Source organism: Acipenser ruthenus, chromosome 6, assembly GCF_902713425.1.
Source record: "Acipenser ruthenus chromosome 6, fAciRut3.2 maternal haplotype, whole genome shotgun sequence".
Lineage (NCBI taxonomy): Eukaryota > Metazoa > Chordata > Actinopteri > Acipenseriformes > Acipenseridae > Acipenser > Acipenser ruthenus.
Window position 1 is genome coordinate 26,015,462 of NC_081194.1, and position 20,701 is coordinate 26,036,162.

At 35.7% G+C, this 20,701-nt stretch overlaps 2 protein-coding genes across 4 annotated transcripts; both read right to left on the bottom strand.

Annotated features, from left to right (window-relative positions):
* Positions 1–308: 308 nt before the first annotated feature.
* On the bottom strand, positions 309–7,158 carry bmp2a (bone morphogenetic protein 2a). 3 transcript variants are annotated; one of them, XM_059025283.1, is made up of 3 exons: positions 6,653–7,158; positions 5,247–5,611; positions 309–3,325 (listed from the first exon to the last, which is right to left on the bottom strand). In XM_059025283.1, exons 2-3 carry the CDS (start codon positions 5,602–5,604, stop codon positions 2,484–2,486), a joined length of 1,200 nt encoding a protein of 399 aa, XP_058881266.1. In that variant the 5' UTR covers positions 5,605–5,611; positions 6,653–7,158; the 3' UTR covers positions 309–2,483. The 3 variants fall into 3 exon arrangements, with proteins under 3 accessions (XP_058881266.1, XP_033873615.2, XP_033873616.2); XM_034017724.3 differs by having other exon boundaries at positions 6,340–7,158; XM_034017725.3 differs by having other exon boundaries at positions 6,731–7,157.
* Positions 7,159–10,055: 2,897 nt separating this feature from the next.
* gdf3 (growth differentiation factor 3) lies at positions 10,056–11,684 on the bottom strand. The gene is made up of 2 exons (XM_034921732.2): positions 11,291–11,684; positions 10,056–10,961 (listed from the first exon to the last, which is right to left on the bottom strand). The coding sequence occupies exons 1-2, from the start codon at positions 11,583–11,585 to the stop codon at positions 10,114–10,116; spliced, it is 1,143 nt and encodes a 380-aa protein (XP_034777623.2). The 5' UTR covers positions 11,586–11,684; the 3' UTR covers positions 10,056–10,113.
* Between the last annotated feature and the right edge of the window lie 9,017 nt (positions 11,685–20,701).

Below are 20,701 nucleotides of genomic sequence, written 5' to 3' on the forward strand. Positions count from 1 at the left end.
ATACTTTGGACAGACTACTGCAAAATGTATGTGGGGAACTGGTCAAGGTTTACTAAGAGGAGAAATGGCTATTTCTATGCATGTGCTTGTATTTAGGCAAACCTTATTACTAGAACATCTGTATCATAAATTCTAGACTGTTTGAAAAATAAACCATTTGGTCAGTGACAACATGCATAAATTAATACAACCTTTCAGAATACCCCAAAAAGGATGGATGTTTTAAGCACATCTAAGTCCTGATGAAACGATCTACATTGTCTATGTGTAAATAAAAAATAAAAATAAAAAAACACAATAATGATAAATATAAATAAGACTTTTTAATTGCTTATCAATGGCTGAAGGTAGGGAGGTTTTCAATGAAAAAACAAACACTGGTTGGTGTCAATATTTTGCACAAGAAAATATCATTTGTTCCCAAGGACATAATCATTCAACTGATGTTGGCATATTGTGTTATTGTACTTCTTAAACTTATTTAAAAAAAAAAATTAAAAAAAAACATTTTTCGCTTTTGTTTCACATTGTTGTACTTGCAAGCCTTGTGTTTAACATAGTATTATGATTTAATGACAAAGCAGAAATGCTCCACAATGCACGTTTCACAACTCAATTCAAATTCATATATACTGTAAAGGTCTACCTCAGCCTTCACATATTTAGTTTACATAAAGATGTTCAACAGCTGCAATGCTTCCTTAGAGTGCTTTGTGACTTTAGTTCAATGTTCATGCTTGAACTCACTTAAAGTTGAATAACGGGTCCATTTTGCCTCTAGCGGCTGTCTAATTAAACCACCTGTAAAATGCAATTCTATGTTACAGTGTTGGATTTTTACTTAACTACAATTACTATTGTATGCATACCACACTTCCAAACCTTCATCTCATTATCTGAAAGCTTTTTAAGAGTGCTATGCCAAAAATCTTAATGTGCCACATGTCAAAAAAAAAAAAAAAAACTCTTTGAAATGTGCTGACCTCGCCTCAATGTGCATTTAAGCTGCTACCAATTTGTTTGCCATATTTTGCCCAAATTTTTCAAAAAAAAAAAAGTTAATACTGTATGTCCACCACTCTTTTTAGGGCCCCATTCCTGAGGCTTTATACAGTCTTTAAAGTAGAACATATTATTAAATAAAAAAAATTAAAATTCTGTGTGGCAAAACCATAAAGTATGGTTATATTTATAAAGCCAGCAATACTCTTTTTCATCAAAATGTATAGATATTTTTTGACTTGCAGTTAAGACTTTCCAGAAATAGAAAAAAAAAACAAAAAACCTTAAATACCGAACTAAAGTCGAATTATGTGTGGATTAGAACTGAATAGCTGTGTAAGTACAAATGTTATTACATTCAACTAGCATAAGAACACATTGCATGTTGTGCTTTTAACACCAGGAAATTACTTAACACTTTTCTATACAGTATACTGCTTGGTGGGTTAGTCACGTGCAGTTTTCACCTAATCTATTATTAAATTTAAGATGAATATTGTTAACTAGTTATACAAAAATAAAATAAATAAACTCTTCCATGTCTGGTTTTTGGACAAATTTACATTTCTTTCCAGTCTGGAATAAAAATGTTACCCAACTCTGACTGGTTGAAGGCTTGTAGATGGGCCCCAGGGAAATGTTCAAACGTTCATTATAGAAGTCTTGAAAATATAAGTCAAGGCTAGACAGGGTTTAAGAGGACCATGATGGGTAGTAAAGCACTTATGTTTATATTAGCCTCACTCCTTGCCCCGAAATGTCAAATACCTCACACCTTGTTACCTTCTTACTGACCAAAAAGTTAACTTCCCAGTACATTTAAAACAATATAACTTAAAAACCCACTGTGGGAGGACCATGTACCCACACACTAAGTATGTCTCCCTTGTCTAGTAATATAATATGACACCCGGACTCTTGTTTTCTCTGTCCATGGTTTAACAGCTCATCCAGCTGAACCATGTTTTTTTCCTTTAATGCTGAACATTATAGATCATTAGCTTTAGTTGACCCTTATCTAACATGCGACCTTTACAGTAGAAGTTTTCTGGTAGTCATCTTGTGTATTTTAAAATGCACACAGTTAAAACATCTATACTTTTTTTTAAAATTATGTACAAACCCTATATTTTTCTTATGATTACATATAAATACAAATTAGCTATTTACTAAAAAAGTGGTTATAATAGTAATAAATACAAAATAAGAATTTGAGCATTCTACTTCATGTGCTGGGTTTGAGCCCATATACAATGTACATCAGAAATACATTTTAAAAATTATTTAAAAAGGAATAATTCTCTGATTACAATATTTATTTTCCCAATTTATTTTTAGTAGACATAACTATATATATATATATTTATTTATTTATTTATTTTCAAAATAGCTGTTATTTTTAATGTTATATATATATATATATATATATATATATATAAAGTCTTCATTGGGAAATATTAAAGTGTCAACAAGATTGCTGTTTAATGACAGCCACAGCCCTCCACAACCATATCCTGATAGTTCTTTAATACAACTTTTTCATATTCATCAAGGTAGAGCATAGAAATTGCGCTGAGTTCTGTTGGCACGCAGCAGGCCTTGGGGATATTTGAATTTACTGAGTTGACTAAAGTCTGCACAATGGCGTGATTTGTTGAATTTAGGTGATCTGCTAATGGAAAAGGACACTCTCCTTGGCAGTAAAAAGCATGGTACCCTGGTGGGGCAACTATCCAGTCATTCCACCCAACGTCACTGAAGTCCACATATAAGGGGTGCCTCCTACAGCTGGCTTTAAGCCTCTTTTTTTGCTTCGGTTTCCCTTGCCGTTTCTCCCTTTTATGAAGAACGTGTCCTTTGCCATCATGGCTAAAAGTTACTAATAAGGGCCTCACTTGAGGCCAACTTTCTTCGTCATCATGCAAAGATCTGCTGATCCGTACATGCTTTTTTGAGTCTTTCCCCTCAGTGTCTAAGTGGACAACCTCCACCATAAAACCATGGTTGGCATGCCCATGCATGATCCACCTCATGACTGCTGGGCTCACATCAAAGCTCTCCCATTTGCTCTGACTGTGTTGCACCAGCCTAGTATCGAGAAGTCTTGTTATAGGCTCCTTTGAGGAAGATGCTGGTTTTATAACTTCATAAATGTTAATGCGATGATAGCCACTGCTGCTGTTTGCAATGGCATCCCGGACCTGATTGCGAAAAATCCTAAGTTCTGCAGACGTGATAAGCTCCTCCCCTGGAATGGATGTAAGATTAAAGAAGAATAGCTGTAAAGTTTTCCCACTCTTGCCAGACAGCTCCTCCAAGGATTCTGTTGATTAAACAAAAAAGGACACTATGTTATTTAGGATCTGTGCTGTGCAATACTGTACTGCATGAAAAAATATACTTTTTTCCATACATAATCACTAGACACCTAGCACCTAGTTAAAGTTAATCTACATTTCTATGGCAGTGTTTAAAATAAATCAACTGTCAACATGTACATGATACACACACTTTTCTTTATTTTTTTTTTAGATCCCTGATATTTGAGGTAGGCTAAGGGCATAATTTGGCTAGGTACTTTCACAGCTATAAAATCTATTCAAAATCAAAATTGTAGAGATAGTCTTAAGTCTTAAAAAGGGAATGGCAGATTGCCATAACAGGTTAGTTATTTCCTGCCAAGTACATGTCCTTTTAAGACCATTAGCATAGCACTGGTCTGTATAGACTATTACCATGAACAACATCTGTTATTTAAATAGGTTTGATAAATGACTTCTACAAATGAAGATATGTATTTCAAAATAGGTGGCAGCATATCACTTAATGAATAAGATTTAACTCAAAACTAAGTGAGAAAAAAAATATGTACACCGTATTAACACTTAATATGCAATGTTTACATATGGTATACAAGATTTATATTTAAATACTAGCCTCCTAATCTGTCAAACTTGAATTTCAAGACGAAAAGGGAAAATAGCACAAAATGTGAAAACTATGCTTACCTAAAGTAAGAATATATTATTTAGATAGGAAAAACAAATGTAATATTCTAAGAGGCAAAGAAACGGACACATTGTAAGCAACACTCAATATACACTGTACCCTAACCTGTACATCTGATACCTTGCAAAGTGTCTGCTGGAGGAAATAATTGTTTTCAACCCCACAGGTAGAAATAGCATTAATAATTCAGGCACCTGTTAGAATTAAAAACGGACAATGGTTCAGCTGCTGGTGCTGCCAAGTAAGAATTAAAACACCAGTTTCACGCACAAAATCTGAATATATTGTAGCGAAATAAGTTAACGCAGACAGGCGCATCACACAGGGCGAGGAAAGAGACACACAGGCGAAGGGCGGGTGCGAACGAGGGACCTCTCGCACTAAAGCACAGCTCCGATACCGCTGTACAAATGAACCGACTCCTTTGCAAGGAGCGTATATGTCTCTATGTGTGATTACGTCACTTACCAGCCCTACTGCTGGCTGCCTCCCCCCGTGCACGCTACAATATATTTAACTTTTCACTGGGACGTAAATAGTTGCTTCTGATGTAAAATCTAAACATAAACTTGGCAAATACTACTTTAAAACATATCAATATAAAATATCGTCAAAATCAGAAGATAGAAACAAAACAAAAAAATCTCTAAAGAATTACTCATCATTGGCCAACATGTACACACGTAGAGATACATACATCGGTTCACATAACATCTGTGGATCTCGACTAATATTCTAGAGCTAGAAAACTGGACTATTGGTTGTTCAATTAATAGGCCTATTAATAATTAAGGATTTGAAATTATCAACAAGCAGTTTCTAGATGGTTATAGCGCAACCCGATCTTATTTTGAGAACTATCATCTCCAGGTGCTTTTTTAATTGAAGAAAAAAAATAATTGATTATACATTGTGATTGTATGAATTATATAACAACCCTTCAAAACCCTAATATAAAATAACATTAAGTTTTTGAAAAAATGGTATATGGTACAAAGGCAAAATTAACATACAACCACAGCTACATCACAGTACAATAAATATTGTACTTTCCTTTTCGTGCTTAGTTACTGCTGTGTTTGTTTAACATGATACGATGTGCGTGTATTTTTGGCTTTATATTGTGTCTATCTAAGACAAATAACCACATTAAAATCAATATATAAAAGTGGCATTATTATTAACCCCTAAATTCTCCCTGCCACTTCTGCTCCGCAAGATTTACAGGCTCTTACCTTCATGATGAAAACTCCTAACTGTGTTTGCGCGGCTGGCAGACCTATCTGGGTAGTGGCTCAAGGCCGATCCGGGACGATAGGGGCTTTCCTCCCCATTCCCCAGATGCATACGATAAAGGTCCAACATGTATTGCGGGATCACTGCGTTCTTGCTCGGATTTGGTCTCCGCTTCAACCCAAACATATTGAGGAGGCGAAGTTCAAACTCATTTAGAATGTCCTCAGATTGTTGCGGGCTTTGTCGACCCGATTCGCTAAATTTCTTTCGGCCGACGTCTGGAATGAGCCCGGCAGAACCTCCGAGCAGTACCTGGCAGAGCAGAAGCACCATAAGGGCACGGACCCCGGCGACCATGATCAAACTGAGAGAGAGAGAGAGAGAGAAAGAGAAAGAGAGAGAGAGAGAGAGAGAGAGAGAAAGAAAGAGAGAGAGAGAGAGAGAAGAGCTGCGTGTCAGTATTTCAAAAAAACTTGAGTATTCGTGTTGACAATACAAGAATGAAAATATTTTTTTTTAAAAGAACACCTTCATAACTGACATATGATCACAAAAGTGTAATGATAACCTCAAACAGCTTTCAGGGGTATTCAGAATTTAAAGTACCACAGGGTAAAAAACAAATAAATAATGTACCTTGATATAAAGAAAAAAGTGCATCCCTTGAAATTACAAATGAGACGGGAAATGAAACGACATGAATATGGGAACAATGAAAGAGAAAAAATGTAAATAAAAAAAGATCAAAAGCCAAGGAAGATCTAAACAAGAGAACCGAATCACCAAGGCAAATGCACAACAGTAGAATAAAAACACTGGACAAAAAAAAGTTAAGAATCGCTTTTATAGGCTTAAGAACCATAAAATTAGTCAAGATCAAAAAGATAAACAGAAGGCTGAGGCTAGAAAAAAAAGATAAATAGAAAAGGCGTGCTGCACGTGTGTAGATGAAGCTGTTTACGTTACATGAAGGTGTTGTGTCTGCAAAAGGATTAGATCATAGTTACAAGGCAGACAGGCAGCATACAGGTGTTAATCTACACGAACGTCTTTCCACTGCCACCAGCACAAACACAAAAAAAAATCAACTACCTTTAAGAAACTGTCGATCGACTAAGAAGCACTCTCTGACATGTCCACTATAACAATTTCCACATGAGAAATAAAGGCAACGGTAATATATTTATTTATATATCCAAATGTGAGCTCCTCAAAAAACAAAACAAAAAAAAAAAAAACTGCGTTATAGCTGGAAGTTTGTGGGCATAATAGCGTCCTTCTTTTGCTGCCCTTTTCAGTTTACTTGAAGGTGTTTTCTTAAGTATAGATTTCGGGATGTAGTTCAATGTAACACAAATTAGTCGAATCTGAACAGCAAGCTCTCTCCTGACGATATGGTTCTTACTTCTTTCCATACAAACCCGCTCCTCCGTGGACCGGCAACCAAATACTAGGTGTTTCGTGCTCTCTGATTTGCGATTACCTGTGTAAGGAAGCGTTCAGTCCGGTCGTTGGTTTGCCTGCTTAATTTTAGTCCGATATTTTCCACATTACTTAGTGTTATTCCACACAGCTATCCTGCAGTAATTAGAAAGCCTCCACAGCACAGTCCGCTTCTTCTTACACATATTTTCAGCAGCTGTGAAGTAGGTAGGCGAAAAAGAATCGAGCCAAACTTTTCTGATACGAAAATATCACTCAAGTTTTCTCCAAATAAAAAAAAAACATACACACACACAACAGGCAAGAACAGGCAATCTTTTTTTGTCAAATGAGCTGTAATAAAATGAATACTAAAACCAACTTTCAGTGAGGTTATAATGTATTGCCGCTCATTACAAAAGCTAATGTTAAGACTGTTCGGAGTGTCTCCCTGTCTTAGCTCAGTAAGTCCCGCCCTCCCCGAGATGCTGTCACTCCCACCCGTTACAGAAACTCCAGACCGACTCTTGTGGACCCCCCCAATTAATTAAAGTACAACTGCGCTGTTAAAGTTTGTTTTGTATTTAATATGTAAGGTGGTTGCCAGAGACAGCCTACGTCACAATATCCGAGACATATCCTTTATAGTTGGCAATACAATAGCTCAAGATGTGTATATCAGCTAAAGCCTACATCAAGAACGAGGAAAACGTACCTGATATGTTTAATAAACTGACTGGCCCAATTGACATTAATTTGATACCTATTAAAGCCCACGTCCTAATGATTTTGTGAGCACATATCCAAAGTAATGACTTAAATATAACAGCCACAAATAAGCAATCAAAAACTCACAAGAGAACCCCCGCCCCCCCCGTAATAATTACAATAACAAATGAGAAGGTGGATAGGCGACTGTTTCAAATTTTGACTAGACCCTGTTGTGATAAAATATCTACTCTTTAGCACAAAATAACTGTCCACATGTTTAGTCTTTGTCCGCAGGGTTACAATTCTGCATTTTCTTGTGGTCAGTCAGAATAACAAAGGAGGTCAATAATGATTACAACAATGTCGTTTATAAAAGTTAAATTTAACCCACGGACGCAGTGTGCATTTGTAGCATATTCAACGCTAAAGGCTTTTCTGCCGAAATGCAGGAAAACAAGCATAACGTGAATTGTTTATTTTACAAAGAACCCCAAATTTTAAAACCGAATGGAAATGTGACAAAATTAGATCCAGTGCGCCTACACGTGGAAGGATTAAGAAACTCAGATCACATGTGTATTAAACAACAATCCATTGTGTACTTCTACTCAGAGAGGAGAGTAAAATAATTCGAGCCTCTGCTAATGCAAATCGGATTATCCTCGAATTGATCCTGATTGTAGTCTTTATCGGGGGATTTCTCACGAGGTATCCCTTATCAAAGAGGCAATGCTAGTTAAAATTCACCAAACTGAAAGTAGTATAAATGGGGGAATTTAAAAGTACACTATAGGCTATAGAATCAAAATAATAAAATATACAAAATGAGTGTGCTGCTGTGTTGCTGAAAATGCTGCTGTGAGATACAACTTGTTTTGAATGACCGTAATCATATAGGCTCCTTTAAAAATAGTATTATGTGAAAACCCCAACACCTGCAGGGAGAGAGGGGCATTACTAAACCGTTTTATTATATATTTACATACAACCTATGAACGGACCTTGCAAATATTTCAAACAAACCATTCACAACTGAGAAGAAACATAGTAAAACAATGTACAACGCCAATACAGGTAGCGCAGTGTAACTCAGTTTAGCTGCTTTTGGGAAAAGGATCCGAGATTGAATAAAACTCAAGACAATAAGAAACTCGTGAAAGTAAACCTTTTTTTTTTTCTTTTGAGGAATGTTAGTCCTATACGGCCGATGGTTTGGGGACTTCACACTCAGTCAGCCAGGATTTGTCTTTGTATACTCCCCATGGTGATGGGTTGGTAAATCTTTACACTTTACTATTCGGGGAGATGTAACACTAGTGTGCCTATAACCGCCCCCCCCCCCCCCAAAAAAAAGAAATCACTTAATCGTAACTACCGTAATGGAACACATACAAGCTGACAACTTGATCTTACTTAGTCGTCTTACCCAAATGCTATATATATATATATATATATATATATATATATATATATATATATATATATATATATATATATATATATATATATATAAACTATTCTGTTTTATTATCAAAATAAGTAGGTTATCAAAACTGTAAAACTAAATGCTCAGTGTGTCTACACTTAGTTTCAAATCTGTTGTATTTCATGTCATTTTTTAAAATTTTGTTAATGGCGTATAAGCTAATGTTTGAGATGCATATATTAGTAGCATTTGATTGAATGTATACTTTATGATAAAATGCATCTACTTGTCAAATGTGTTTTATGCACAATAGGCCTACATTGTACCACATACCTGAAGTAATGTATTTCGGTGAGTTTCCATGAAAAAACGTTTTCGTTGCAGATGTTGTACTATCGATTTTACCAAATTCGTTTTTTTTTTTTAACACTTAAATGTAAACTAAAAATAACGATAGAAATTCCTATACTGGCCATCATACATATTTAGTGTTATTTGACAAAAAAAATCATCATTTTAAATTTACTTTTGCGTGAAAGGTATTCTGCGTTAACTCCTGTAATACCGACTAATGCTATATATAAAGTGCTGCGATACAAATTGGTGTAGTAACTACTACAAGCCCACTACAACTTGAACCAAACAGAGCTCCACAAATAAACAAAAAGCATTTAATTTTTTTTTTTTTTTTTTTTTTTTTTTTTTTTTAAATATAGTAACGGGATGTATTGCCCCTGGTGTTTTACGAAAGTAAACAAAATACAAATTAAGGAACGAGTCATTATCACAAATCTTCTGTTAACTAATTATATTATTCATATGTGTATTTGTGACCAAAACTATTAGAAAGGAAACCAAAACACAAAATTTCCAAAGTTACCTTTTAATCCTACGCAGAATCTCAGCCCCCCCCCCCCCCCCGAAATTTGTTTAGGTCTACACATACAACACTTCAGTCCAAATGTTTGATACAATAACAGTTTTTTTTTTTTGTGGTAAATTATCAGATGGAATTGAATTAAGATTAACTATACTATGTGTTGAATTGTCAGTTACACAATTTTATACATAGCAATACAAATTACACACACAATATATATATATATATATATATATATATATATATATATATATATTATACACACACACACACAACCAACACCACACACAGTAGGTATGTTTGATAGTAAAACTCAAGTTTAATTATTAAGTATTGTCACAAAACAAAGAAAAACACCCCCACCCCCACCCCACCCCTATTTGATATATTAGGCAAGCCTACAAAACATTAGAATTACAACGCGCACTTATCTGCAGCCACATTCGTCAACAACCATATCCTCATAATGCCTCAAGACAACATTGTCATTGTTGTCATAATACAGCATGGAGATTGGAGATAATTTGATAGGAACACAGCAAGGCTGAGGGGTACCCTTTGGGTCAAAAGAGTGGACCAATGTTTGTAAAATGGCATGGTTTGTGCCATTGAGGCTTTCACTTAATGGAAAGGGGCATTCTCCTTGACAGTAATTTGCCATGTATCCCTGGGGAGCAATGATCCAATCTTGCCAGCCAACATCTTTAAAGTCAATGTAGAGTCGCCTTGGTTTGCACACATTGCTTGGTGTAACTGGGAGGTAATACGCGCTCCTTTTTCTTCGAGACCTGCACTGAAGTGGGTTCAAAGAAACGGCCACCAATGATGTGTAAAGTAGAGCTTGAGCTCCAAAGTGAGGAGGATGACCCAATTCGTTTTCAGAAGAAATTACTTTAACTGGGTCATCTTGGTCGCTAGTCAGATCGGGATGTATCACGAGAACCATCCCAAAGTTCCTTCTATGATCTCTCCAAGTCGCAGCAATGTCTGTAAGGTTGAAGTTGATGGATTTGTGAACTGACTCAAAGGATTGCGACAGTAGCAGTTTGCGACTGCTTTCGGGAGACACCCCTTTTAACGCCGTCTTTAAAACTTTATAAAGGGACAAGCTGAAGGTCCTGGCGTTCCTGGTTCGGTGGTAAGAATTTCGATTGAATGTTACTTCCAGCTGAGCAAGAGTCAGCTGTTCAACTTCCTCCAAAACAGAAATATTAAAATAGAGATGCCTCTCCGTACACATTGGACACTGGCGACTTGTACCAGGAATTGCGTTCCCTGCAAAATCAAAATAGAGTGTATTAATATAAATATAAGTTAGCCGTACATGTTTTGATTTTACTTTACTGATGCCTTTATCACGATGATAAAAGGTAACAATTTATAGGGCATACATAGCCTTCTCTCTACCAAATAAAATGTCCAAATAGGTTTTAGCTGAAATAACAGACGACTAGTCATTTGGACCACGTAAATGGTATTTGGTTTAGCTTTATAACTTTGACTTTTAAACGTAGGTTATCTAATTAGTATACATGCATAGGATTGGTAGATATAGGCTCTCTCTCTCTTTTTCACACAAACACACACAACGTGGATATAAATACCTTGATCTTGAATAAACCGAACAATATTCCCACGAACGTTGAATTCTGACACTCTACAAGGATCGTTTTCAGTACCAGAATTGGATCCCTTGGCGGTTGTCTTTTTATTAAATATCTTCCACAGGACTGAAGGCACGGGAACTGGACCTGAAGGTTGTGGTCGACTCGAAAGCCCCAAGGAATTTAAAAAAAACTTTTCTTGTTTTTTTAAATCGTCCACATCGCCACCATGAGAAGCACAAAACAACGTCAGCGTTAGGAACACAACTGTAGGGTGGAAACACGACATATTCATTTACCGTCAGACCTGAATGTCAAATCCTTGTCATAATGGTCTCGCCAGCCAGTTGTTCTAAAGTCTCTGAGAAAAGGGTTAAGCACTCCAAAAATGCTTGCAGGTGATTTATAAGGTGTTCATTGCAAGATTAAAGCTGTATGCTGTTATTCCCTTCAATTATCAATCAAGAGTTCACCATTGTCAGGTGGGAGGACAATAACCCCCGATGTTTCACAAATGGTTGTAAACTAAGTTAGTGGCAGTACTCTAATGAATCATTTGTATTGGCGGACGGCCTTTCTTTTCCAACAGTCACTCTGTTTTTATAAAGCACTGGGTTTATTTGGTTACTGGAAGGTTTAAAAACATTTATGGTGTAGTCCTCATTTTGTTTTCCAATAGCAATATCATTTGCAGTTTAAAACGTTTTTCTTGCCCCCCCTCCCCCTGTTGCCCTTTTCCCATCCATGTTGATCTGCAGTTGTTCCCCATGTTTTATTTGCTTGATACAATGGGGTCAACTTATATTAATAAGTAGAATACAATAAACAGATAAGCTGATTAATAATAACTTGCTGAGGAAACCTTTTTTTTTTAATGGAAACTTATGCACGTGACATAAATACAGGTGTTATTTATGTGTTTGTGTACACTAGTTTGTTGTAGTTTTACATTTTGTTGTGTGAGTAATTTGTCTTATCATTATTATTTAAATTAATTGAACACAGTTACTATATTGGATGTCCCTCCAAACATTATCTACTAATAATCAGCACCCTGAGACACCTTGGTGTGAAGGGTGCTATATCAAATTAAAGATATTATTATTATTATTATTATTATTATTATTATTATTATTATTATTATTATTATTATTACTAGTAGTAGTAGAAATTGGATTTGAGACGTTTCAAGGGTTACAAAAGTAATAAAAAGGTACTGCAGTTTTTTTTTTCTTTTGGATTGTGGGGATGGGGGTGAGGGTTATGGATGTGCCTCACTCCTATGCAGAACACTGTTTTATCCTGGTGAATTAGTATACTCCCAACCCTGCCCCAAGTGTAAATCACAACATTTACATGGCAATGGTATTCTGAATATATTGGGGTCTGTTCAATTGATCTAAGTACGACCATCATTTAATAACTAACACATTTGCTTATACAATATAAATATACTAATGTAAAATGTAGACCTACTAAGCCAATGTGAGACTTTATTAACCAAACTCAAATTTGATTCTAAACACAGAGATGGCCAAATTAGGGTAATTGGGTGACTGTGTCCTTCCTGTGGTGTTACTTTGATCCACTCGAGGATAAGAGGGTGTGTGTGTATCAGGTGTAAAATGTACTCCTACAAGTGTCAAACAAGCATTTAAGGTGCAATTTACAACTGTGGACTTATAGAAATATTGTTTAAAAAACCTGCCTGGATTGTTGGTGCCCACCTTCAAAATGTATCACTTTCTAAGCTGCCTAAATATAGAGTATGTAGAAATATGGCAACGTCTTCAGATTCTGAAAATATAACATCCACTGCGAGAGAGTGTATGTTCAAGGGATCCTACCTCAGAAATTAGAACAACTCAGAAATAACCACTGTGCCACATGTCTTTAAGAAATGGCAAAGCCTCAGGACCAATACACAGTCAAGCATCAATACTAATGTGATATCTTGTAACAATTTAAGTCGCCCTGGATAAGGGCGTCTGCTAATAAATAAATAAATAAATAAATAAATAAATAATAATGTGGACTACAGACAAGCACAGAATGCAGATAGCGACCAGAACAGTTAGACTGGATGGATTTTTACCAACTGTGGCCCTGTAGCTTGTTGAATAAATACAATAAAAAATAGTCATGTAATAGCATTTTTGTTTGAGATGGCGTAAACCGGGCCATATGTACGTACAAATCTGAATTCAGAACAGTCGTTCAACTTGTTTTAAATAATACAAAAATATGTTAATATTTAGAAAACAAGAACCACGCAATTAAGAAGTATAATTCAAGGTATCTTAAGCACTGTCAAATTGTTTGTTTCTCATGTTGTAACAAGAATTGTCCACAACTGTTCAAAATAGATGTAAACGCACAATATGCCCCAATATCCCAATATGTCCCATGAAATTATTGTAAGTCAATTACAAAATTACAAAGTTTCTGTTGGGTCATTTTTTAGTATGCTTCTAAGATAAGAAATAAATAATAAAAAAATAAGAAGACGGAAACAATGTTTTTTATTCATGGCAGCAAACTAGGATTCTGCTGTATATATTAACATAAATGACAATTCAAAGATGAGAAATAGGTGTAAAAAGCACTCTAGGTGTAAAATACACTGCTAACAAGTGTTAAAGAAGCATTCACGGTACAATTTACACATCTATAAAAACTATGTCTTAAAAGCCTGGCCTGGTTTGTTGGTGCCCATCACCCCAGCACAAATCCACCCACCCCTATGTGTCACTTTGCAAGCATCCAAGTTGTATATGTCAGTTACCCAGTAAAACATTTCCTGCTAGTAAAGACTGGGCTATCATTTTGCATGTTAGAAATGTATTGTTTTGAGTACGGGTCAATATTTTGTGTTATACTTGAAACTCATGATCTTAATGATATAAACAAAGGTTAACATAAATACAGCCACCCTTTATATTAATCCATTGCCCAACCCCCCCTACCCCCTCAGGAAATGACCCACTAGTTAAGATGATGGAATTTAATTACAATACAGTGGAATGATGGTTTAGATCTTTAAAATACATCCTAAAATCTCACAGTTGAGGTTAAAATTACTTTTCTATCTGAATAAGGTGGTATTGTAGTTTGTCGATATAATTTTGCTGGTGAGTATGGCATGATACAACTGCACACAATATAGTGTGAGAAGTGTATTGCAAGCTGTGTCTTTGTTGCCTCTGGAATGCATATTATAGATAGTAATCATGTTTCCTATGAGGAAGTCCATTCACTAAATTCCCAAATCAGTGTTTAGCAGGTCATAGTTTGACAGGGCAAAAGGATTTATATTCTAAAACAAATCAAAACAAACCTAGCACAGTTGCACTTCAAGGTGAAAGCTGTGAAAGAGATCAAACAAACTTACGGAACACAATGGAAATAGTGATCATTGATAAATAATAACATGAATCAAACAGTGATATAATAAAAACACCACTGGCTAGTTTCATAGACCCTGTGGACAGTATGGCTTGGTGGTGACATCACAGACCAGGAAGAGACAGACAAGCACTGCGGATTGAAGCGTTGAGCACTTATTTATGAAATAATAAATAAAATGTTTAAACAAAAACAAAACACTGCACACAAAACAAAATGGCACAATGGCCAAAATAAACAGACAAACACAAAATACTGAACCAAACAAGTATCACACTGGTGTAAAGCCAGCACGAGTAGCAATTGTTATTTATATTTTCTAGATCTTACTTTTAAGTTCCACCTCTGAACATCCCCAACCCCGGTCAGCAGAGGCTGCTCATTTTTATATAGTGGTTGAGGGATTAACTGGCTATCAATTATCTAGTTTATCCCTCAACCACATTCTGCACAAGGTTTCTCATATGCGTGGTTGACAGCCAATTTGTCAATAAATGATTAGCTGCCAACCATGCATTCTCACAAGTTTATCTGGATGGGGAATTGTAACCCCATCCATGCTGTAAAACAACAATAACAAAGCATTGTTTTAAAACAAACACAAAACAGCATATTTAAATACTAATAATCCAAAATAATTGAAATAAAAGGACAGGGGTAGGGGTACCCGTCACAGACCCCAATCATCAATGATCTTGAGCCGTCTAATGTTACCTCAGTTCCAGATTATTATTAAGTCTGTGGAACAAGCTGCATGCCACTAATATTCACAAGTTTTAGACAGTATGTAGGAATCAAAAATGTATGTGAATGCTCACTTTAATGACATTAACACCTTTCAGTCTTGAGAAGGTGCTAAGCATCCTTTTCCACTTTATCTACATGCATGTTATTGAATGTCCCGATCTAGCCCTAATTTATTGGTATAAACTAAATGTCGTTTTGTTTAATTGCATTTTAAAACAAATTAAGAGACACAATGTGTGATTTTACAGAATTAGCACTCCAAAGTTAGTGTTCATCAGAGTGCATGGAACCAGCCAAGAAATGCACGGAATGTGCTGGTTTATTGGAAAATAAATAAAAGGTTTGAACAAAATAGAAACAAACTCTGAACTCAAATAAAAAATGGCACATTGGCCAAAATAAACAGACAAACAAAACAGTGAACACAAACCCAAAACAAGTATCGTGTTGGTGCTTCCAGCACAAATAGCACTGAACACCCACAGTGTGCGTGAAACACTCACTCTTTTATGCAGCTGTGCTGAGACTCGATTGCTAATCAATCATTCAATTGAATCTCGGCACATGAACTAATTGTGCACTCCCCATGCCCCCATACAAATACCCACTTTAATCAGCACATTAAGTGATTGTGCAATCCCTGTGCCTAAATACAAATATATATTTTAAATCACCTGTGCTACATAACCCGCACTTCGTGCACCACTACACACATATAAACATCCCACATACAACATAAAACACAAAATACGCACAGGGGCATGGCACCCCGCCACAAGCATCCATAACTTCAAAACGATCAATGAAAATATAATGTAAAACTCAAAAGAAGCTACCTATTTAAGGTGCCATACATGCTCTGTATATCACTGCTCAAAGTTTATTTGTCAGTTTCAAATAATGTCTTGCAGTCAATGTAGTTCAAAGGACACAGCCATCACTGGAGGAAGGCCACCTCCTGCAAAATGTGATAAGCATTTAGACATTCTTTCCTTCTTTATTTTGAAATCAGATCCAAAAATTACCGGAGAAGCTTGGACCCAAATTAAAGTCCTTCTCCTACAGAGGGCAGAGCACGTTTTTTACACCATTATTACACCATTTACTCAATGCCTTTGCCTCCCACGGTGCAAGTGACTGAAAAGGCCCTGTTTATTATAACTGATGCTGAAGATTTTATGTCAAGGATGGACGAGTACAAGAACCAGCATTGACAGCATACAACATATATGTTAAGCCTCCTGACAACTTTATAGTCACCAACAAAGTTGTTCCAAAATGGTAGTATACAGAAAATTCACATTGTTGGTTTTTCCCATCGTTGTCATCTATGTAGGTGCCCACTAAACATGAAAAAAAGATTGATTTACAATTAACCTTCTGTATATATATATATATATATATATATATATATATATATATATATATATATATATATATATATATATATATATATATATATATGACAACATAGTTCCACAAATGTTTAGAATCTTAATGGATTATGTGGTCCAGTAATGGATCACTGACTTTGGACTACTGTGTGCAGGGTTAAAAAGGGCAGAGTCAGCCACCACAAGCTAACACACCAGCACTGACAGCAGCTGGAGTGGAAGAATTAGCTTCAAATAGCAGCAGGATTATCATCAAGTCCTGGAGGAAGACACAAGGGGAATGTATCAAGCCAAGTCATGTATAACACACACATATATATGAATGAGTTAAAACAGCACTGATTTACAGTACTTGAATTATATGTGGTTACCGAAAATAATGTAAAGGGTAATTTCCATTTTAAAACCCCTCATTGATTACAGATATTTGTTTCAATTAAGTGATAATGGTGGGATAACAGGACCATTCCTAAAGAATAAAAGGTCAATATGTGGTTAACCAGATGTGGCTTTTGTGGGTAGACCTGTTATCTATAGTAATGGTCGATGCTTAGCGACAGTTATCACTGTAATTACAATGTTTGTTTAAAGATAGTTTTCATCTTTTTCTTTGTTCAGTGTTAGTGTAATTTCAATAATAATTGACAGTATGTATTTGGTTTAGACTTCTGATATTAACAATTACTGATAAAAATTGTTTTTTTTTTGCTGGTCCCTTGAAATGTGTATTAATGAAAGTTAACTATATATTTTACAACAAAATTGATGTACTGTAGTTATTTTCCTCCAGAAATTATGAATCTATACCTCCCCAAGGAATTTTATAATCTCGATACCTTGAATTGGCAGCTGGATAAGGCATCATTAGGAATTCAAATTCAGTCTGTTACAATAAAAGCAAACCGTTTCCATGCATTGATTAGCAAAGTCCTAGTGCGTACCATGACTAAAATGACCAGGATATATTTTATTATTTGATTTTTACATCCTGTATCTCTGTTTCTGTCAATCTGAAGACAGAATATCAACTGTGACACTTACTGCCTAATGACTAATCAGAGATGGATTATTATTATTATTATTATTTATTTCTTAGGAGACGCCCTTATCCAGGGCGACTTACAATCGCAAGCAAATACAAATACATTCAAGTGCTACAATACAAGTAATACAATAAGTGCAAGAAATACAATAATTTTTGTTCAAGTGTGACAAACCACAATTCAATAATACAGCAGATAATAGTGATAGTTACATCAGGATATGATTAAATAGTGATAGTTACATCAGGATGTGATTAAATACAAAGTACTACAGGTTAAACACTTGGCAGATTACAGTATTCTGAAGTACAGGATTAAGTGCAGTAAAATAGGGGGCAGATAAAAGCAAAATAAAGCACATCTAAATGAAGGGTGATAGTGTCCCAGGATACAAACAGAGGAGTTCTACAGGTGCTGTTTGAAGAGGTGAGTCTTGAGGAGGCGCCGGAATGTGGTCAGGGACTGGGCAGTCCTGACATCTGTAGGAAGGTCGTTCCACCACTGCGGAGCAAGGGTGGAGAAGGAGCGGGCTCTGGAGGCAGGGGAGCGTAGCAGCAGTTTCTAAGAGTTGCATGGTATTTTGGCTCATAATAGACGCTGCAGAAACCTGATCCAGACAGGAGGTTCGGAGAGTGGGGTGTGTGGTGTTTTGAAGTGTCAATGGGGAGCAGAAGCTAGTGTAGCTCTCGCTGTGGCATTGCTGTTTAGGGGATAGCCACAGAATCAACTCATCTTCCTCACCGAAGCCCTGCCTGGATCAGGAGACTGTGAGAGTTTAGTTGTCTTGCTGGTTGAAGAGAAAGAAACACATCATATATTAAAGAGTTCAGCCCTGCAACTCTTAGAAACTGCTGTAAGAAAAGAAAGGGAAAATAAACCAACCTCCTCTGTGTTGAATTGACATTTCTCTCTTGTTATTATTTCCCTCTCCATGCTACACTGGTATGTGACCTCACCTACTCGAACACTGATCTGATCTGCGAGCTCAACAGCTTTCTGTTTAAAGTTGTAGGACTTCTTCACCATCCTGATCAAGTTATATCCGCACAAATAAACTTCAATATACACCTCCTTCAAATACCGTAAAAAAACACAATAAAAAAAATGGTGCTGTTCGAAAACCATAGTACTTCTAATTTCCGCTGCCCTTGAATAAGCGCTGCAGCTGTTTTTAGCAATTTAAAATAAATGCTGCAGCGTTAATTAAAAGTAATACAGTATTCGTTTGGATATTCGTTCATTTTCAAAACTTTATCAAAGCCATTTAACACTGTATTAAAGCTGAAAAATATCCCAGAAGTAAGAAAGGCCTTACTTTACCCTTGTGAATTAACTACAAAACAAAGAAAGCAATACAGTAGTTTAATCCTGTGTGTATTTCAAGAAAAAAAAAAAACAAGTAGACAATGCTTTCTTTTTTTAATAATCCCTGCCATTGTTGTGTCTTTGCAATAAACAAAGTGGCCATAGACATGTTTTCATAAAGTAATAGCATTAGTTTTTAACTTGAATAAACACTTCAAATAAAATAAATGTGAAAAGGGGGTGAAAGAAAACAATGTTTACTCACTGTTCTATTTCTCTTTTTTTGCATTCCAGATTCCGTGAGCGGTCCGATCCAAATCTAGAAGTCTGGTACACCTTAAGGAAGTCCAGTACAGAGAGTGGACTAGTATGTGGCCAGTCCATCACACAAACACTGAAGGAAATATGTGCAATGTATAAAACACTGCATACTTCTAAGACCTAGAGCATTAACTTTTAAAAAAGCTCTACAGGAGAAAAAAACAAACAAACATACAAAGCCAAATCACACACAGGCTTTATTAAGAAGTTATGGCAGTATACAACAGAAAAATCTACAGAAAAATGTCATATGTTGTCATGTAATAAACCAAGCCTGTGAACACATATTATATTTTAAATGGGACAGGCTTTACCCTCAAACAGTTATTATTTAAATCAAGAAAACAGATAGATAGAATAACATTCAAAATAGCAGAATATTTAAATATCAGTAAACAGAAACCCTGAGAGATTGGCAATTTCTTTTTTTACATGAAAAAGCAGGTCCTAAATTAGTTAATTGCCTCTTAACAGGTTCAATTAACTATTTTAACAGCTTGGGGTGAAAACCTGGACTGGAACCGATCTTGAGGGCCAAATATGACTATTACTGGACTAGAGGAAAAATGTAACATTCTCCTAGCAAGCACGACTGAATAGGTAATGGCAGTATTCTGTAATTAAGGATTCTGGTCATAATCTTATACTTTTGGTCATAAATATAATACAATATAATACTGGTTATATAGCACCTTTTATATAATAAAACACAGGGACTGAGGATCTGTATTGCAATATATTGCAATACTGAAGACAATATTGTGATATGTATTGCGACACATATTGGAATTCAATACTGAATGATGTTGATGTTGATTTTATTGCTACCAAAATGAGAACAGTTATTAATCAAAATTATTTAGTATTTAAAAAAAACCCCACTGAATTAGCCATTTAGAATTCTCTAAAAACATTGATTTTAGCAGTCTGCAATTCAGCTTTCACTTCAACCTTGGCTTTGTTGTACATCTGTGGTACTATAATCTCTGAATTGTTTCCTGCTGGTTACTTGGTATCGTAGGTCCAGGATGTACACCAAGCCTCTGAAGTCTGCAGAATCAACCATTCTGTATGGCCTGAGTTCTTTAACCCTAGAACCGCTACTGTAGTCATTTTGACGGGTTTTGATGTAAAATGTAAACAAATCTGCGTTTGTGAATGCAAAGCGGTTGTCCTTTTTTTTTTTTTTTTTTTTA

What these genes read in the sequence shown, in the direction of transcription:
- gdf3 (XM_034921732.2), bottom strand. Translation starts at nt 11,585, where the DNA reads ATGAATATGTCGTGTTTCCACCCTACAGTTGTGTTCCTAACGCTGACG. An exon ending in TCGGTTTATTCAAGATCAAG is followed by an intron (nt 10,962 to 11,290) that starts GTATTTATATCC and finishes TTGATTTTGCAG; the next exon opens with GGAACGCAATTCCTGGTACA.
- bmp2a (XM_059025283.1), bottom strand. Translation starts at nt 5,604, where the DNA reads ATGGTCGCCGGGGTCCGTGCCCTTATGGTGCTTCTGCTCTGCCAGGTA. An exon ending in TAGGAGTTTTCATCATGAAG is followed by an intron (nt 3,326 to 5,246) that starts GTAAGAGCCTGT and finishes TTTAATCAACAG; the next exon opens with AATCCTTGGAGGAGCTGTCT.